A 21,506-nucleotide genomic window follows, 5' to 3' on the forward strand; every position below is an offset into this window, starting at 1 on the left:
TGACACACTGATATCCTTTCTCTAAGTCAGTGTGGTCAGTTATGGCTCCACTCCGCAAATTGCTGTTGGAGACTCATGCATTGTAAAACCAGGGTGATACTGCTTTACACATTGAGTAAAGTGGCAACACCAAGTAGATTCACCTGCAAAGACATTTTTATTCATCCCCTTGGCAACTACCAGGGTGTGGAGACATAACTCTTGGCTCTTCCAGCAGGACATCGTCCTGTCAAGTTGTTAAGGAAAGTGCCTGCAGATGGTAATGTTTATACTTTATTCCTTGGCTCTTGTTCGTCAGTGTAAATTAATATTTAATGCATCAGTCAAAAAATGTGTCATAATGTCGCACAAGTTGAAGGACTACCAAAGAAGAAAGTGCCACTTATAGTCAGAAAAATAAATTAACTTTAAAAAGTTCAGTGGACAATGTTTGGGATTCTTGTTTAACTTCATGGTTGTTTTGTCAAAAAATATACATTTTTTGTGGACTCGGATTAAGTTAAAACAGATGCGAGAAAAAGTATTTTTTAGGTTTCTTTATCAAAATTGCGTGCCTCTGTTATTTTGTTGCAAAAATGTATGTTGAATGTGGTGAAAAGGCATTTCATGAGATCTCTCAATATCAAAATGTGACAGTAACTCCAAAGTTAAAGGCCCTCTGGCATAGCGCTGCTCAGTTGGAGTGAACCTGACTTATCTAGTGGAAAATAGGAACAGCTTGGGGAACAAGTAAAAGTGATGGACAACAATAAACAAAGTTGCTTTCAGACAGACAGCAACTCTAAAATACTTAGACTCTTCAAACATTAACTGAATAATTCTACAGGTTCTCTAAAACACAGTTTGATGTTTATAAAATATTGATTCAAATGGTAAATCACAAAAGGGCAGGTTGAATTCAGTGCAAAAACCAAATTTACACATTGGTTAAACTTGATTAAAACCCTCCTGTAACAAAGAACTTGTAGCATTTTTCTGTTTTATTTGTTAATTGTTTTCAGAAAAACAACAAAAGCTCAATTAGCAAGTCAGATTTCTAAATGAACAAGAAATAAATAATATCTAGGAAAAATATGATTTGTGCATGTCTACACCTAACAAAGCTGTTGCTGTGTCCAGCCAGTTCACTTTTTCACAGGTCACCTTGACAGAGACTCGGAGTTCAATCAGCTCAGCTCCTCGTCTCTCCAGGGAGTAAATCTCCCCTTAAAGCTTTCAAGGAGAAAACTCTTGTGACAGAAGTAGGTTACATGCTTTGTAACATACCTGGCCTTTTTTTTTAGTGAGAGAATTGGGGTGAACATTGAATCAAGTCCAAGCTGAAAATAAGTTCTCCAGAATGAAACATTGTTTTGACAGAAACTGCTCCAACACTGCTTGCAGCTGCACAAAGGATTCACAGAGATCCAATGTCTGTTTACCCAACGGCTCTGTCATATTGAAATCAAACACTAAATCATCCAGGAGTTCTTTAAATGGAAGAAAACTGGTCACAAATGACTGCCCTGCTGAAGCACTGCTGCAGAGCGATCTCAGACCAGCCATAGATGGACAGAACAAGCATGGTGGAATGAAAAAGGAAGGTTAATGGAAAATGTGAGCTCTGTGTTTCTAAGCTCTTCATCAGAGCTCAGACTGTCATTATCAACTACAGTCCTACTGTCAAGTGGGCCCTCACCTTGCTTTGAACCTTGCTGATGAACTCAGCTTTCCTGTGGGCCATTTCCTCAGGCTGGTCTACATGAGAAGCGCACGTCTTCAAACATGCCATGTGCATTTTGTATCTGTAAAGATGAAAAAAACAGAATGTGTTTTTGATCTGAGAGGCAGAAGGACTCTAGTTAAAACTGCGCCTTATTACCAGAGTGCTGCTGTAGAACAGCGTGTTCAGATTATTGAAACTAATTCTACTGTTCATGTGGGACAATTTATTTTGCAAACATGAATGCTTTGAAATGCTTTAGGTGTGTGCTGGACATTACATCTTTTGACATTATTTTCTATTGTTGGGAGGTTGGCTCTACATAAAAAGGAAAGGATAAAAAGCTCTTGTCTTTCATCTTTTATAATCATCTTCTGAGGAAAAGCACTGAGTGCAAATTCAATTAGCTGGGCCTTTGTTGCATGTTTCATGTTCATTATGATGTAGTTTCTCAGTAAAAAAAAAAAAAGGAGTATGCTACAGTGTAAACAGCATGGAAGAATTATAAAATAGTAATTGCTTTTGAATTGAAATGGGTCTACCTGTGTGAACTCTCACCTCTATTACTGTGAACTGTGGGAAATATACATGTGTATATGCATAGGCAAAAGGACTAACAGCATGCTGTGGAAAATGCAAAACAACCCCTTGGCATACCCACACACGCACACACATCATCACTTCCATGCAAATCTTATGAGGCGAATATCCTCTTCTTTTACTCCCCTGCAGCAGGTAATATAAAGTAGCTGGCCTCTGTGTTTCTGCGGGCTAACCTTTAACTGTCTTTTTCTATTTTTATTCCCCTTTTTTATCATGTCCATCCACTCTCTCTAGAGCACAAGGACTGGAGGAAAACGGTGCCCAGCTACAATCAGTCCAGCAGCACCATGGACTTCCGTACATGGAGCTCTCTTCCCCGCGATGACAGCCTGGAGCCCCTGCCTTACAACTGGGAGATGGCTTACACCGAAACTGGCATGGTCTACTTCATAGAGTAAGTGAGACAGCGCTGATGTGACGATAGCCTGCTCAGAGATACTTTACTCATCTAACACACTGATTAGAGTCAATGAAAAAAAGAGCTATTTTAAAACTATGTACAGGCTTGATTTATCTCGCTTTTCATATAATAAGGGACAAAATAGTATAAACAAGTTAGTTTCTGCACTTATTCTCATTTAGTATTTGATTTATTTTAACCTCCTCACAATTCGATAAGTAATACATCAAATGTATCAGTACAAACATACTTTTCAACATGTCACAGAAGGCATGAGATATTAGGTTTTATTGTCACTGCACAATTGTGCTTTTGTGTCATCACTGGGTTGGCAACAATAGAGCTGTTTTGGTAAATCCATTTTCTTTTGTTCTTGATAGCAAAGGAATATCTCAGAATTTCACAGATTCTAAAAGAAAATAGCAAAAACAACAAAAAAAAACTTTCTCAGTGTTATTTTTTGTTCTTGTTCAGTTCAGCACAACAGAGGTTTTGGATATTGAACTTCTATGAAGATATTTTAAGCTCTTAGCACAAAACCAGTTTCTTTTCTTTTCATGTTATTGAAAAGCAAACATACATTTCTAAGGCCTAGTTATTAGTGTTGTCTTTCATTCATATTTGGTTATAAGCTGCTTATCTCTGGAGATATTAGAAGACTTGTGATTTTTTTCTGTTGATTACACACTCCAGATATTTAATCCATTTGAGAATAAACGGGACATGTTTCACATTCAGAGGATTTAGTCCTTCTCCGAGAAAAGGCCACCTTAACATAAACACAGCAGCAGGCGAACAGAAACCAATAGACTTGCCCGCAAGAGCATATTATGCAGACAGCTTGGAGACTCTTTCAGTCAGTTCTCTTGCTTCAGCTTCTTTTTCCCTTCTGGTAATATTGTTGTTGATATTTTCTGTCTGCTGTTTTTGTGGTACACAGTCACAATACAAAGACAACCACATGGTTGGACCCCCGCTTGGCGAAAAAGGCGAAGCCCCCAGAGAAGTGTGAGGACGACGGTACGTATTGTGCTTTTCTGGTTTGCTCAAGCATAAATAGTTCTGTTAACCTCTACACATATATTCAGAAAAATGTAGTTGCCAATATTTATCTATATAATCTACTGTACTGTCTTATAAAATGTATGCCTAACATTTTAATCTAACATTTTTTAATTTTGAAATGTTTTGACCACTTAAGATAACCCTCAGGAACATGGCCTAAATATCTTGAAATTTGGAGACAGGCATCTCCTTAAAGGACTATCAGACATGAGGTTCTTTTTTTATCCCCAGGATGATAGTGTTGGTTTAAGTGCAGACAGAAATGAACAGAGGCCTCTGCTGAAAGAGTTGGACCCTTCAGCAAGTTTTTAATGGATTTTTACAAGAAAAACCTACATGATTCTTCTGAAAGGCAACGCCAAGCTTTCTGTTGCCTTAAGAGCCTTTTTTTTCTTTCTCTCCCTTTTCTCTCTTTCTGGCTTATATTTTCAACAGAAAATTACGTGCATCATTCATTCCAGTCTACTTGCTTATTACAAACTACAGAATTGTGCTCTACATGTTGCAAAAAAGTTTAATGCAAACTTTAACTGCTACGTAGTTATACAACTGGAGATGTCATATCTGGAGTAACTGCAGAGGGAATTGAGATACTTCATATTCATTTTTGCTTCCTCGACGCTGAAAAGTTTAATCTGAAGCGATTAAATTCTGTGTAAACAGAACATAGATGAGAGACGCTGATGATTATCAGCTGTCCATCTGCTACGAGTTCAGGTTGCCATGGTGAGGTTAAGTGCAGCATTTTATCTAGCAGCTATTTTCAGAAAAACTGTCTCCTAATGACACAGTTTTCCACCAGCGAGTACCACAAGTCATTGGCACACACTCTGATGTGTTTCTGTTATGTTTCTGAGATAAATCGAAGTGAACATACAGTGGAGTACAAAATGGTTTTATTTTGTACTGCACTGTAAAAAGTCTCTTTTTATTTCACTTTTGTGCTGGTGGACATTTTTCCTGCAGTTTGGACACTATATGAATAATTAAGTAGGAACAGAAAACTTTAATTTCACAATAAAACACTTTTTTTTATAAAAATAAGAACTGAAATCAGATATTTGTATGCAGTGTATGAAAAGACAAGATTTTATTCTTTGTCAAGAAAGAAGACATCTCCTTTTTTTAATATATTTAGATCCTCCAAGTTCATTTATTTTTGCTAAAAGTCAGAACAAGGAGAAAAAATGTTCTGATACTTTTATTTACTGCATCCTTCAAACTCAGAAGTGTATGTACTCTAAGAGTGCTTACCTCTAAACAATTGCATAAAGTCTTCCTTATAGGCTTCTAGTTATCTGGCAATAAATCTGTGTATCTATTTTAAGGCAAAAATCATCTGAAGTGCATCTGAAAGTGCCAGAATATAGTCATTTGTTAAAAAAATGGTATGCAAATGTAATATCAAGTCAAATAGAAACAGCATGGGAAAGCCCAGACATCATACAGTTCAGGAAACAGGCGGGTTTTGTGTTCCACTGTGTTTTAGTGTGAAATGTACACTAGAACAAAAGCAAAAACCCTGGTAAAGATGCTTGTTCGAGTTGGACTGTTGTTATCCATAGCGGAAAAAAGTCTGAACGCCAGGAAGTTGAAGCTTGAATTTTTAAATTATATAACAATAATTTTGGAAATCCTGATAGACATAAAAAATAAAAAGTTAAGTCTAAAGTAATGTCTAACAGTGGGAAAAAGAAAGTGTTTTGTATATTTGGAAAAAGTGCATACAACGCCAATAAGGGTCAGATATGGCTATCTTTTCCAAATTAATATGTAATTTTATGTCAAACAGTGTGTGACTAGTTAGTAGGCAAAAACCAATAGGGGATGAAAATAATCAACATTTTATCTGACAGTGTAAAATTGTGCCTGATCATTATGCTGAACTGGTTACAATTCCCAGACATGTCATAAATATTCCATCTATTTATTCAGTTCATCCTTCTCGATTGTTACCGGCATTTGTCACAAAATAATGACACACTGTTCTCTTCTTCCAGAGCTACCGTATGGCTGGGAGGAAATTGATGACCCACAATATGGCACATACTACGTTGAGTAAGTTTAATTAATCCTGCTTTGAAATTCGTTTTTTTTTTTTTTTGCCATGCACTCTTTTTTTGTTTACATCCTATTATACCCAGATGCACATAAAGGATGAGAGCACGTCCGATGATTTGACTGCTTTGCGTTTATGAAGAGCAAACTGGCAAGAATCTGTTCTGTCTAAAAATAAAACAAATGGCTGTAGCGTCATCTTGGGTGAGAAAACGTTGAGTTATGTAACATGCAGAGAGGAAGCATTTACCTGAAAGAGTTGATAAGGATTTTCCTCTTTTTTATCAGTGGGTGGCAAAGTGAAACTCTGTGCTGTGACCTGCCTATTAGCACAACATTGATTGGACTCTCGCTGCGTTATGTGTCAGTCAGTTTGTGTACATGGAGCAATACTTGGAGAGTATATTATTCCATGATGGTTGTATGTGTGTTATATGTTTTTGCATTCAGTGTCACAGTTGGAACTGAGTGAAGAAGCCATTAAGTTTAGCATTTCATCAACAACGGAGGGAAGTGGAATGGAGAGATTCTTAGCCAGAACACATTGAAACAGCAGAATGAGGGCTGAAGGAAGAGCCTGTTCATTGCTGTGATGGAACAGGGAAGGGAAAAGCTCGTGTTGTTTTATTGCTCAGGCAGCAGATGAAAACCTTCAAGGTAGAAATGACAAGAGGAAAGAACTTGCAGTGTTTGGACATGGAAAGTCAATGCCATATTGATGGAGCTTGTAGCTGCCAGTGTTTAGTTTGAAATGAGTTCCCTTTGAAACAATGCTCCTGGTTTGTATGCCAGGAGGGGAACAAGCTGTTTACGTTCTTGTTGAGGAACAGGATGTTTCTCACAGTCTAAGCTTCATTTCCTGGAATATTAGGTGACTAAAAGCCATTCCACAGAAAAGAATGTGATACAGTCCAGTCATTTTCTACATGTGTTCCGTTTGTAAAAGGTGGTGGTGTTGCTTCAGCATCCCTCCACAAGAAACTGATGCAAATGGTTGAGAGTCATTCATCACTTAAAACTGAACATGTTTGTTTCAGCCACATCAATCAGAGGACCCAGTTTGAGAATCCAGTTCTGGAGGCAAAGAAGAAGCTAAGCAAAGACACTGCTTCGATTCAACAAGCTGCAGCTGCATCTTCTCAAGGTCAGATCTGTTCATTTTGCTACTTTTTCTATTTTTTATACCTACAAAAACTGGAAAATCAACAGAAAATTGATTTATTTCAGAAATTCAGTTCAAAAAGTAAAACTCGGTTCAAAGGGTAAAACTAAAATTCAAAATGATGTTTCACTCTGAATTTGAGTGAAACAAATTGTTAGCTTTGATATGGTTTTCAGCTAAAGATAATCAAAAATTTAGTTTTTCAGAAAATCCTAATATTACACAAAAACAATACAATTTGTTTTTAACACATAAATGATTTATTATATCCAAGGAACATAGTTGTCTATCAGGCAGTTATTGTCATGCTCTACAAGAAGGGTACATCACAACATTTCATGGCTTAAAAAATTAAATGTATGATGTTGTACTACAAGCATATTATTGTATATTTGAGTGGAAGGAAAATGTGTTATAGAAAAATGTGCACAATCAACAGTGATACCTGCACCATTGGGAAGCAAGTCATACTCAGGAATTTGGGAGAGATTAGGTGAAGTGTGAGCTGCAACTGGAGCCTGTGCTGCAAGATCTACCATATACATGTATTCTGGACATGGGCTGTGCTGTTCATTTCCTTGTTAAACTGCTCCTAAATCAGAGACTACATCAGAGTGAGGTCTCCCTTGACCTGATCAACAGAGAGATGGAGTAGTCTCCTGAGGAAAACGAGAGATGGCAGAGCCAACAATGCAGACAATGTTTATGTTAAAATAGTCTGGGATTCCATAATACCTTAGCAGAGCTGCAGGATGATTGCCTCTATGGTATGCTCCATCCCATAGGAGTAGAAATATGGAAAAGTACATCGGAGTCGAAATATGTTCCACATCTGCATAAAAAAAGGAAAACTGTGTTGTTCCAATCTATAAAATGCACAACTGCCTGAGACGGGCACACAATCACTGAAATTACAGTTTTAGTTTCTTTCTCAACAATGCAAATTGAAGAAACATACTATGTCAGAGCCAAACTATGTCCAAATCATTACTTTAAGTAATTATTAGAAAATAATAGGATGTATATATTAAGTTTTGTCATAGCAAGTTTCTAAAATAAGAATAGAAATATCTAAAAAGGAATTTTACACATCTACACCATAAAAAAAACTTAGAGCTTGCTGCATAGATTCCTTATGTAATTTATTCACTAAAATTTGTTTTTCACTTTGCTTGTTAACAAACTAAGTGCTCCAAATCACTCTGCTCATGATAAAGGAGAGCAGTAAAGACACCATTGTTCAGCTCATTACCATAAATTTTATATTAATTCCCAGTTAGGTTTTGAGCTTGTTCCAATTTCTTGTCTGCATGTCTGTCAGCAGATGTCCTTTAAAAAGCAACAGATAGATTTATTTGGATATTTCCAGAGGTGGAGCATGACAGAAATTAAGGAGGATTATGTTTTGGTGCGACTTTAGTGCCATGAGGTTTTTTTATTTAGATTTGGCATGAACTGGTATTAATAGGCAGCCTCCAGCTGCTGTCTTTCCTGTTGCAGTAAACAAAATTCAGCAACACTGTAGTATCATTATTCCATAACTGCATCTTCTATCGTCACTTTGATACTGACTTGTGTAGCTCATTACCTTTAGCCTGTATTTAACAGTGGCTGGAATACTATGAGAGTATTCCTCTCTTAATCACCTGTGACAAATAAACCACAGCAATACACTTTAAACATTTGAAAAAAATACTTTCAGCTTTCTATAATTGTAGAGCCTGAAGCAGATAATCTTAGATTTTTCTGTTGTGAGAACTTGCTGTAATGCTCCACTTACCCACCCCTCCCCCTACATTGAGATAATCTGAAAATTAAATAAATACTTCTTTAAGCTTTAAAAATTTTTTCCAAAGTTTGTACTTTATTTCTACAGTAGAATATGGTGCGACAACAATCTGTAAAAGTATTACAAGATATTGCACTTTTGTAATGTACCTGTTAAGCCTTGACAACACCTTCAGGTTTTTAAGACTTGCACATTCATGTTTGCTTATAATTAGTTCAGCACAAGTTCTAACATGCACGACCATTGTCTGTATTTTTTTTTTTTAATCTGGAAAATCCTGTTAAACTTGACTTATTTAACCTGACCAGACTACTTCATGCAGTTTTTTTATGAGAGTTTTAAAAGTTCTTTATGAATAAACATAACCTCTTTTTTAACTCTACTGTTTCAATCAGTAAAAATAATTTACTGATTAATAATTTTGGTGTCATTATGGTCATTTCTCACTCCTTTCCCTTTTCTGTTTTCACTTTTATCATTGTGGATTCTGGAATTAGCTTAATTTATTAAAATATGGAAGCAATTTGATTTATTCAGCTTGCACTGTGCCAGCCTGCTTTGAAGAATTTGCTTCCCAGAAACAATGGAGAGCAGAGAGAATCATCATTTCAGCCATCAGGAAACCTCATATATGAAAACACTTTTTAGTTTTTATTCATTTTTTTGGAAGGCCTCCAGTTATGACACTTCTTTAAACGTTTTTTGTTTTTTTTTGCGCCTGATAAACACGACAAACCCTTTCCGTTACAATAGACATGTCATGGAAGATCAAGCTGCTAATCAGTGTTGAGTGAGACGAGCTCGTAGTGCTGGCAGGTTTTCAGAGCCGTAAAAGAAGGAATGCAAGGGGAGGAGGCCGCCTTTTAGCGGTGCATGTGTCAACAGCTGGTGGAACATCCCGTTAAAGAGGCCGAGCATAATCAGGCGTCTCTCTGCTCAGGTGTGTTGGGACTGAGTAAACCACCATCTCACTGCTGATTACTGATTACACAACCTGCTGAGCTGTCAGACGGTTGCTACGATAAAACCATGACATAGGCAGTCGGCGGTTACACCTAAGGCTACAACACACACCAAGAAACTTTTCTCCTTGTTTTTTTTTTTCTTTTTTAAGTACAGGCTTGTTTACACAGGTGACACCCAATGGCTGACAGCTGGTTAATATAAATACACTTTTATGTAAAATGTACAGCATCATTATGGCATAGCACACAAAAACTCTTCAAAGAAAAATAAATAAAAAAGTTTGATTTTTTTTATTTATTATTTTGTAAGCAGAAAAGAAATCATTTTTCAATTTCTGAAATTGATTCGATTTTATTATATTGCAACATGAAAAAGAGTAGAATTGCGGAACTGACTGGGGATTTGGTTGGCTATGTTTCAGTTAATAAAGCAAATAAAAATCCCGGTAGATTAGCAACTTCTGACATTATCAGAGTAACCCATCTGGAACAGCCATGCCACATTCAAAGTGACCTAAATCTTTTTTTTTTCTGGTGTTGTTTTTTGGTTTGAACTTCAGCAAATCTTCACATCTAGATGTCTAAATGCATTGAATTCCTGTAGTGTGATTGACTGATTCACCATGTGATTACAAGCAATTGATTAAGTGTTCCTAATAAAGTTGTCAGTGGATATTTTCCCATATATGATAAATTAAGATGGAGGTCTACTCCCCTGCCTTCTCACATGTAAGCAGTCGGACCGCTTGGCTGCTTGACAAGGTGGAAATACTGTTTTGTTTGTCTTCTGTTTATAATCTCCATATTTCAGCCAAGAGACTTTCTGTGAACCATCCTACACGAGTCCAGGCTTGCACAAGTCACACTCACTTCCTTCTTCTGTCTCCTTCTCTGTCACCCTCTTTTACATCTGCCTTTTTTTGTTCATACAAATATGTCGTTTCAGAAATATATTTCAGGACTCCTTGTGAGAAGTGATAAAAAGAGTTCATCAAGCCGTTTCAGTATAATTATGTAAATAAGCTTTGCATGATCCATATAACAGCAGCGGACATCTGGAGTCCTCAGTGGCTGTTATAATTTACACTTGCAGTTGTCAGCCCTGGATGTTTTTAGCCTGGTGAACCGTATCAGAGTTTGAGAGTGTCTGCATTTAAATTGCTCTCACACTCTGAAAGTTATGGAGTATTTATAAAAGCTGAGGGAAGTGAGAGGGAGGTGTGGAGTTGTTATTTAGACCAGCCACAATAGGAAGTTGGGAACTAAATGTGGAAAAGCTTGTACTAATTTGAAGCAAGTTCAGGACAGGGAAACGTATATACCCAAACCAAACAGCACAAATATGGAGCTATCACCTCCAGTTTGGTAGTAGTTGAAACATATATTCTGAAATTTTACTTAAACCACAAATTTGTGGGGTCCTCCAATTTTCATAGAGATTTTTGGGTCCGCCAATAATAAGGAACCTAAAAATGTAATGGATTGTCTTGTTTGTCTGACATTTAAAGCAAGGTACGATGCAGATTTATTCAAGTTAATGCTTCAGCCTTGTAGTCCTTGTATTTGTGACATGTACATACAAGCTTACATGTTCAGTAGGAGTGATGGGGCTTAGGAGAGACTAATGCTGGCTTTGTTAAAGGAAGGAGGAGTGACATATTATCCTTTAATGTTTGCGCATGAATATGTAAACTACCTGAGACACTGGTCTTAGCATTTTTAAATTAATTTAATTTTGTTTTTGTATTTATTGTAAGCTAATTTATAATTTGAAAAAGTATTCATTAACATTGAATGTTACACATGGTGCTTTGCACGTTACACATTATATGTTAAAACCACAAACTTCAGTGTATTTTATTTTGATTTATAAGTACCCACACAAAGCAATTAATAATTTTGAAGTGGACATCTTTTATATTCAATAAAAAGTGTAGCATGCAAATGTTTTCAGTCCTTTTCTTTGATATTCCTAAGATTTGAGTGCAACCACTTGCCTCAGACATCACCAGTTAATCTCCTTGAGTACATCTCAAGGAGATATCTGTAATTGAATGTCATGTATGTATGATATCACATAAACAATATAATCTCATGCATGTAATTTAATCTCTATATAGATAAGCTGTTGTGTGAAAGACCCGGGCACATTAATGGTCACTCTGATAGAGTTTCCATTTCTCCATTTTAGATCACCAGCTCATATGGTACAATCTGTTGACAATTACTACTAGTGCATCCCACAAATCTGGTCTTTATGGAAGGTTGGCAAGAAGGCCATTGCTGAAAAAAAGCAATAAAAAGTCTTGTTTTCAGTTTTCTATAAGCTATGTAGGGGACAAAACAAATATGTTGAAGAATGTGCTCTGGTCTAATTAGACTGAATTTACATTTTGGTCACCATACAAAACACTGTGAGGCAACTGGTTGTAAAAAATACATATAGAGCTAAATAAATAGCCATTTTGGAATGAAACTTGTAAGAAACGGCAATAATATTGAAGCTGAGAAAAGGTTCACCTTCCATCATAACTTTAATACTAAAAATACATCAACGCCTGTAATGAAATGGTTTAGATCAAAGCACATTTATGTGTTAAAATGTCCCAGTCAAAGTTCAGCACAAAATTTACTTGTGAATCAAGATGTGTCAGGATTTGAAAATGTATCTTCTTTATCTAGTGTGACTGAGGTTGAGCTGATTTGCAAAGAAGACATTTAAAAATGTCAGTCTTTACAGGTGCAGAGCTGGAAAAGACATAACTCAAAAGGCTTGCAGGTGTAATAAAAGCAAAAGGTGGTTTTGAGTCACAGCAGTTGAATACGAATGTACACTGGACTATTGAGGGTTTTATTCATAAAAAAATGGATAACCATGTATCATTTTTCATCCACCAGATAATTATGTGCTTTTCTGTGTTGGACTGTCATATAAACCCCCCAGAATACTGTGAAGTTTGTGGTTGTAACATGACAGAGAAACTTCAATGTGTATGAATACTGTTCCCAGACAGTATCTGACATCTTCAATAATGTCTTTTACTGCAGAATCCAGCTGGACACACATTTCTTTCACTGGGTTCCTTTACTGTTTTACTGTTTTTGAGCAACAGCAATAATGCACCAAGGCTGCAGACCACAAGCCAGAGAAAAAAAAATGTGTCCATGATCTAAAGTGCTGATGCCACAGTACTTCTAAATAAGGTAGATCATCAGCTTAGTGCAACCCTGAGAGTTTGATGTGTAATGTATTGCTTATGCCACAGCAGAGCTGCTGGTTCTTATTGATGTCGCTGCTGACCTTTACTCGTTCCTTACTCAACTTATATGAACCCTACAATCACAACAGTCTCAGAGCTTTATTTTTCCTCAGCCATTTATTAAATAGAGCAGGGGATAAAAGGACAATACGCTAAATTAGATAGTGTCAGAGGTACTGTATGCATGTTCGGCTCTATAGTTTTATTATGAAAAGAGGGAAGTAAATTAGCTTCAAAAGCTATAATTTTATCACTTCATCTGTGTGTGGGCTTCTTTCTCAACAGGGCCACACAAAAACGTTTTGATGGGTTTGTTGTGCTTAAACATACATCACGTCTATTATTTGGATAATGACTGATTAATGTGTTGATTTTGTTGCCGCACAGTGTGTATAATTAAGGTTCAGCACACGTGGTTGGATTTCGCAGTCATTCAAGAGGAATGTCAATATTTTCATATTTTGGTCTGCACAGTGTAACTGATGTGTTGCACTGTGCAGAGGTTGCAGTTCTTCAGACTTTCTTTTTACTGTGTCTCACTTCTTGTACTTAAAAATGTGTCACTAACGGTTTTACATTTCCAATTTGTACACAGGTAAGGGAAGTATGCTTGGATTTACAGCAGACCCCAGCCAGCTGAAGGGGGAGATGTACCACACAGCTCTGAAGAAAAGCTCCCAGGGCTTTGGATTTACTATCATCGGAGGCGACCGCACAGACGAGTTTCTGCAGGTGAAAAATGTTCTCAGCGATGGCCCTGCTGCCCTGGACAACAAGATGGCGTCTGGTGAGCAAATCCAGCAAATTGATGCACATTAAAATCTCATGATAAGTCATGAAGAAATGAAAACAAATGTAAAACATTTAAAAGTCTGGAACTGATTGCAAACCAATTAATAAGGCTTTAGGAGTCCATCAAGCTGTACTTAGCGCCATTCTCTATAAATGAAGCAAATAGGGAACACTGGTGTACTTTTCTAGGAGTGACTAGCATGACAAAATTACAGCAAGAGTGTGTTCACAATATATGAAGGAGGTCACAAAATAACCCAAAACAACGCATAAAGCACTGCAGCCGTCACTTGTCTTCCCATCGAGAGTTCATGTTTTGGTAATTGTAAAGAGACTGGTAAAAAAGCTTTAAGGAAAATATTCTTTAGACTGATGAGACTAAAATGGAACATTTTGTGCTTCTTGTCATATCTGATGTAAAACAGCAGCATTTTAAGAAAATCATACCACCAGTTAAGCGTGGAGGTGGTGGTAGTGTGCCTGGTTGGAGCTGCTTTGCTTCTTGACCTGCATGAATTGCAGTAATGGATACAACCATTAAGTCTGTATTCTGCCAGAAAGTCCAGAAGCAAAATGTCCGGTCATCATTGTGACTTTATCTGAAGAGCAAAAACCTGATGCTTTTGGCGTGACCTAGTCAAAGTTTTCACTTTGAATCAAATTGAGATAATGTACATTTGTAGTTATGTTCAAATGGTACATTTGAAGTACAGTACAATTGACTGTACTGTACTGTAAGCTTAAGGATTCTCCTATATAAATGAATTGCTATATTATCCAAAGAAATATATGGGGTAAAATTATTAGTATTTTTTTTTATTCTTGGTTCTCTTAAATACTTTTAGCAGTTGATTTGATGATCCCCTTCAAAAAGCTGCTTAAAAATACAGAATTTTCATTATTATTATTTTTTTAAATACTGTATGAATAGAATTTTACTGAATTAGTTTTACTTCTTTTGTATTTCTTTAAGCTAACCCTGTCCCATGTACAATTTGTCTGTCAAACGCATAGGGACTATATCAGCAGTCATTCTAACTTTGGTTCCTGTGACACCAGGAACTGTCAGTCTGGTAAGGTGTGTGTGTATTCATTTGAATCGTGTTATGTGACAGAAATCTATTTCTTTCACAGCTCTTTTCATTTGTAATTGAAATACTGCTCGGATGAGCAATGTAGTAAGCGTGGGTGGGATAAAAATGAGTGAATGAGATAAAAAGAAATTAAAGCAGTAAAGGGAGTTGCCGAAATGGGAAAAAGGTAAGAGATGAGGAGATTTGGGAACCACATATCTGACAAAGAAAATGCAAAGTGTTTTTCAAAGTGATGTGGAGAAGTAATTCTTAGAAGGAACATGAGGAAAAAAATGTCCTCCTTTAAATTGTTTTCTTTTTTCATTTGCCACAGGGGACGTGATCGTTGAAATTAACGGGACATGTGTTCTGGGAAAGACCCATCCAGAGGTGGTGCAGATGTACCAGTCCATCCCCATCAACCAATACGTAGACATGGTTCTTTGTCGCGGGTATCCTCTTCCTCCGGATGTAGACCTGAACAACGACGACCCCCTTCCTCCTCCACCCCCTCCACCAGCTACTCAGCCACAGCAACCTCTCCATGGTGGGGAGGTGGTGACAGCTGTGCCGCTCATTAACGGACAACCACTGCTAGTCAAAGGCGACGTCCTGCATGGCTCTTCACAGGAACTGCACTATGTTACCACCGACGCAAGCGGTCGGCCTGTTGTAGCTGCCTTGCCCAACGGGCGACAGCCTGACCAGGGAGAGGGGGCCACAGGAATGCTGCAACCAGAGCTGGTGAGCGTACCACTGGTGAAGGGGCCTGGAGGATTTGGGTTTGCCATTGCTGACTGTCCTCTAGGCCAGAAGGTGAAAATGATTCTGGATGCCCAGTGGTGCCGTGGGCTGCAAAAAGGAGACGTAATCAAGGAGATCAACAGGCAAAATGTTCAAAGTCTTAGTCATGCGCAAGTGGTGGACATCCTGAAAGACTTTCCTGTGGGCAGTGAGGTCAGCGTGCTGGTACTGAGAGGAGGTGAGAGACTAAAGCGTTCATATGTTTCTGTATCTGATCTGCCCATCTGGATGTTTAGGTAGGATACTGTACTATCCAGAAATTTTGAGTCATTCCTCATTTATTACAATGTTGCTTCCAGGCAGCTAGACCTTCCTTCAATCTTTTAAAGTGATCCTGAGAAACAACCTGAACAGAATTTAACTTGTTTCAATTCAGTCCATTACCTGACCTCTTCTCTTAAAAAAAGAGTTTATGTAGCTGTAGCTGTTTTTTTATGACCTAGTGCTTCTTATTTTTATTCTCCACTTCTCCAATTTCCTCATTTCACAGCCAAATAAAGTGTCTGCATGTATTTCATGGTCAAGTGTTCAAGGAGTGGACAAAAAAAATGGGCGAATGCTCCTCAGTTCAATGAAAAACCTCTATCAAGCTGTGGTTAAAAGTTTTGCACCATACAGCACAGTATAGACAATTGTACTAAAAGTAATAGCATTTTGTTTACAAAAGTCAGTAAAGGTCAAATGTCTTAAAATAGCCCTGAACCAATATTTAGTCGTATATCCAAAGTTTCTATGTGCACAGAGTAGATCAACTTGTGGCACCATCCTTCTGTTTTTCTCAGTTTTCCCTTAGAAACCTGTTTGTCTTTTTGAAACACATTTTAACGCATTGCTGCCAGTTCGTGTATTTTAATGTATTCATTCATATGATCCCTCACATGTAATAAACAGGCCTGACACCGTAGTGTAAGAAAAATCTTCATATCATGATGCTTGAAAAAACGATGCTTCACAGTGTGATGTGGCCTAAATTGTAGTTTGAGCAGTGAACAAAATGATGTGCTTTTTCTCTTTGTGCTCTGTGGCAAAATTTAACCTCTAGTTCATCTAATTTTTAAATGAGACTCTCAGAAGGCTTCTTGCCAACAGCTTGGTCTTCACACAGACATTATCTAATTTTTGGCGTACTCACAGTAACCTGTGAGTACGCCAAAAATACTCACAGTTTTGGTTGTTTTGGATTATTGTCTAAAACAACCAAATTAGTCTGATTTTTGAGCGGAAAAGCACAAAAACCAGCATGTATAAAACATTGTTTTAAACACCTAAGGTTTTTCTACGGTTGACAGGTGTTCCTTAAGTGAGTGAGCTCCACACTACGATCACTTTGAACCCTCCTCTTTCTTTTGATGATTCAGTTATGCATAATCAGTAGCATACAGGTCTGTTGGTATGCTATTACTCTGCTACATACTAGTAAATTACCAAATTCTAAATTCTAATCTTTACAAGAAATTATGACTGATCGGATTAAAGATGTTGGATGGCTGTTATTCTGAACACAGATGTCCCTGTGTTTCTGTGTTGTTTTCACCACCTTTGTGCCTTCATTTTGTTTTCTCCTCTCATAATTTTTATCCAATATAATTTGTTGATATTGTTGATGCTACTTCTACAGTGCTGCTTGGAGGTGAGGTCAGAGTGCTGATACTAATGGGAGGTGAGGTGGTGTTGTGGCTAGTTTAGGGGCACTGAATGATAACACATTTTTGCACTGTAATAGTGTGCCACTGTGTCTGCAGTGTGTTTTAAAGCTTCCATTGGAGAGGCTGCGTCCTCTTTTTGCTAAATATTTCCAACTTCTCCACACTGACTACTGCAGGCGCAGTTTAAAGCCAGTTCCTAAGAGTTTTGTTTCTTACCATCACTTGCATATACTGACTGCACATCCCAAGTATTTCTCCAATATTCATCCTCTGCACCTCGACTCAATCTGCCACTGTTTATGACAACTTGTAAAGAGACTTAATGCCTCTGTTACAAGTCTGAGAGAGGGAATTACATAAGTGTGGGGATGTGCTTGATTCCACATAGTTGAGGGAGGAGGGAAGGCACCCTTCAAATGTCTCCTACATCTCTCCATGGGGAGAGATGTAGGAGACTAAGGGACTCACTGCGCGAGTCGGTGAACCCCAGATTGGCTTTGATCGTCAACAGAGCGCAGGGGATTTTTGCATGCCTCTTTATCTGTGGCCTCTAAAAGATCCATGGCTAAACTGCTAAGGAGGGGAGGTCCACTGGGTCCTCCTTGCCCCAAGCCATGCCTAAGCCGTCTTCCCTCATTGCCCAAACACCCATGCTACTTGCACTAACTGCTGTGCCACCATCATCATGTCCTGCTCCACTGCATGATTCCCACTGTTGAAGTATATATGGGCTTGGCTTCACCCAGCCTGCTAAACTGAACAGCTAATGTCCTCTTTAACACTCATTAGACAATGGCCTGTAGCTTAGAGGTGGCTCCCAATTGGACAGTGTTTTTATTAGTGGTGAGTTTCGCTGAAGACAAAAAGATCAGGCAGTTGGGTGGAGGTAAAAGCAGGGTGCAGTAGGGTGTGTTCTGGGTGTGCAGCAAACGTTGCATTTTCAGATTTTGATGACAATGGTGTTGGATAAGGGATTTTTACAGTGTTGCATAAAAATATCTTCTTCTATACAGTGCATCAGGCTCCATTAACCTCAGATGAGGCCAAGTTTTCAACCTTGCCCCGAGGGCTGCAAGCTTCAGAGGAGTATCTGTTAATTCAATTAATGCAGAGAGTTGAGGAGGATGGGAGACGGGAGCGGGGCTGTGCGAGATGGTCTATAGGGAACTATCTGAGTGCATTAGAAGAAACATGTGGGTGTACTGTAAAGCAAAAAGAAGAATTATCAGCTGTGGAATTATATGCATGAAACACAAAAGCATTTACCTGCTTTCTCAGCTCCACGGTTGGGGTGCATATGTACTCAGCTCAGAATGTGATGAACCAACACTATATGCCAAACATATCTTTAATCTCATGGATGGCTAAATATTCGCTAATGGAGCATTCTTTAGTGAGCACACCTCTTTAGTTTTGAGTGGCTCACTGGTTTATTTTTACACTTCCTGCTGCCATCTCTTAGTCAGAGAGACAGTGACATCTGCTGGAGTTTTGGTGTGAGTTGCTGTTCCAAATATGAACATAATTAATTTGAACTCTTTTCTTTTTGTCTGTCTTTTTGTTACTATAGGTCAGACATCCCCTGTAAAGTCTCTGAAGCCTGTGAGTAAAAATGCATTATTCCCTCTTTCTTACCCATTGTTTCCCCATGGAGACATATCCTTCAATTTGATTTCAAAACATTTTGTCCTTCAGCTTAACCACTAAGCCTCTGTTGCGTCAAATTAAATGATAGCAATAAATTTGAATATTGATTATCTCTTAGCCCGCCTTCTTTTGTTTGTTCTCAAAAACAGTCTTAATTACCTCCCTTCGCTATTCATATTCTTTGGGCTATTGTCTGGGGATTGCAGTGGTAATGAGGATTGGATGAGCCTCTTTAGATTTGGTAGCATTATTAATACAACAGTTTTAGATAAAGGGGGTGCCCTTTTCATGCGGAGAAGGCCTATCACAGCCTTGGGGAAATCTTTACTTTCTCTCTTGGATTTTATATTACGCTCAGATCCCAGTGCCCAACCCTCAAAACAATAGAAGAAATATGGAGGTAAAACTGGTGTACGTTATTAAAAGTGACCTTTCCAGCTTTTGTTATCTAACATTGTTTGATGCCCAGACACTTGTCAAAGATAATGAGGTGCTCAGACTTTCATTAAAATTTTGTGATATAATAAAATGCAACAATACAACAAAAAGTTACACACAAAGCTTGTCCTTTTCTGTAATAATTAATCATAAAGCAGCATGTGGTCATGATGCCTCCTGTGTATGTCATCAGAGACAAGACATGACCGCAAGCACAGAAACCTTGGACACCATCGCAGACGCAACTCCTCAGGCCTTGCCGTACCACTCCAACACGAGCACCCTACGCTCATCTGACTCCCCCAAACGAGATGCCACAGAGATGTACCTGAAGTCCAAAGCGCTGCTGGAGAGCAGGCGTGAGTGTTGACTGATATAAGCTGCTTTTAATCGTCTGTTTTGTAATATTTCCTCTGTTTCTCTACACTGAAACTAAGTGATTGTGAAATTCTTCTCATTCACAGAGCCTTACACCAAAGACATAGATGTTTTTCTGAAGAGAGACATTGAAACAGGCTTCGGCTTCCGAGTTCTGGGAGGAGAAGGCCCACAACAGCCAGTAAGTTTTAAATCCAGCTTACTTTGAAGAAAAAAATGAATGGAAAGTTGTTAAAAATATTTACATCTCCAGTCTTCTGTTTTTCTTATTTCATTGTTTGAATTGTAAGAATTTACTAATTCAAAACAAATATAGTACTTTTAATCCTGTTTAGAGTCTTGGTGGCATTGCTTATGTGTTCCCTATTCCATATTTCCTACTCTCTTCTGAGGGGGGAGCGTTGGACAGAGTAACAGAGTCTTAAAGAGGCAGAGGCCAATTTCAAGGCAAAATCAAATTTCCTCTAAGCTATGCTTGTTACATACAGCATTTTTTAACATCTTTTTTTGACTGTGCTATAAAATGTTACCATGTGCCTGAAAAATACATAACACCCCTTCTTTATCTGTTTAAAAGACCTTGCTCTACAATGATCAAGCATAAGATTGTGGCAGACGAGGCTCTGATTATGTCTTCATTGAGGAAGCTGTTTCTGTAGTAGCTAAGTTAGAGAGCAACCATACTCAAAGCTGTTGTGTTAGAAACATTAAAAATGGACAAGTTTATAGACTATAGCGACTTTGACCAGTACCACATTGTGATGGCTAGATGACTTCTAATAAACTGCTGTTATTTTGTGGTGTTTCTGGTTTGTACTGTGCGGTCCAGTCCAACAGACACTGTTGCTCAAATAGCTTAATGTTGTTTCTGATAGGGAGGTGTGAAGGTAGTGCATCATCATTTGTTGTGTACAGGACCACTATTCACCATTAAAAGAGAACATGAGAACCACAACTGGACCATGTGGAGCAATGGAAGAAAGTGGCCTCGTCTCATGAGTCCCATTTTCTTTTACATCACATTGATGGCTGAGTGCAGTTCCCAGATAGTTGTGGCCTGTTTCAGCAGGATAATGCATTTTTCTACAAAGCAAAAAGATCTCAACTCAGTCAAATTGATTTGATTGAATTGAGATTTTTATGCTTTGTCAGAATTTGATTTCAGTGAACATCGTCTGTTTTGTAATATTTCCTCTGTGATCCTACTGTACACTGAAATGTTCCTACAAATCTAACAATGTGATCCTACAAATGTCAGAATTTAATTTCAGTGAACAGAAATCAAATTCTGACAAAGTGGCAGTGCTAACTGTTGTCTCATAGCATTTACAGCTGCAACATTTTCTGCCTTCTTATTAGTTCCTTCCTAACCCGATATCAGAATGTGTTTCCCCAGGTTTACATCGGGGCCATCGTGCCCAGCGGAGCTGCAGAGAAGGACGGTCGTCTCAGAGCAGGAGATGAGCTCATCGGCATCGACGGAGTGATGGTCAAAGGTCGGTCTCACAAGCAAGTTTTGGACCTGATGACCAATGCAGCCCGTAACGGTCAAGTCATGCTGACTGTTCGTCGGAAGGTCATCTACAGAGGTTAGTATAAAGACACAAATTTATTTAAGAGGTCATATCAAAAATTGTATCAACATCATCATGATTTGGTTTTTAACTTGACTATCTTTTTTATTCAACATTCCCTACAGTACTAAATCTTGTAAAATAGAACCA

The 21,506-nt window shown here is 38.1% G+C and overlaps 1 protein-coding gene across 2 annotated transcripts in view; it reads left to right on the forward strand.

Moving 5' to 3' along the window:
* magi3b (membrane associated guanylate kinase, WW and PDZ domain containing 3b) overlaps positions 1-21,506 on the forward strand; it is a 147,624-nt gene that overhangs the window by 115,813 nt on the left and 10,305 nt on the right. For both annotated transcript variants that reach the window (XM_028002941.1, XM_028002940.1), the window contains exons 5-14: positions 2,540-2,699; positions 3,646-3,725; positions 5,771-5,828; positions 6,866-6,972; positions 13,600-13,791; positions 15,204-15,851; positions 18,890-18,921; positions 19,598-19,763; positions 19,869-19,963; positions 21,164-21,371. In XM_028002941.1, coding sequence (XP_027858742.1) covers positions 2,540-2,699; positions 3,646-3,725; positions 5,771-5,828; positions 6,866-6,972; positions 13,600-13,791; positions 15,204-15,851; positions 18,890-18,921; positions 19,598-19,763; positions 19,869-19,963; positions 21,164-21,371 — 1,746 coding nt within the window. The remainder of the gene's footprint in view (positions 1-2,539; positions 2,700-3,645; positions 3,726-5,770; positions 5,829-6,865; positions 6,973-13,599; positions 13,792-15,203; positions 15,852-18,889; positions 18,922-19,597; positions 19,764-19,868; positions 19,964-21,163; positions 21,372-21,506) is intronic.

This window comes from Xiphophorus couchianus, chromosome 20 (genome assembly GCF_001444195.1).
Source record: "Xiphophorus couchianus chromosome 20, X_couchianus-1.0, whole genome shotgun sequence".
Taxonomy (NCBI): Eukaryota; Metazoa; Chordata; class Actinopteri; order Cyprinodontiformes; family Poeciliidae; genus Xiphophorus; species Xiphophorus couchianus.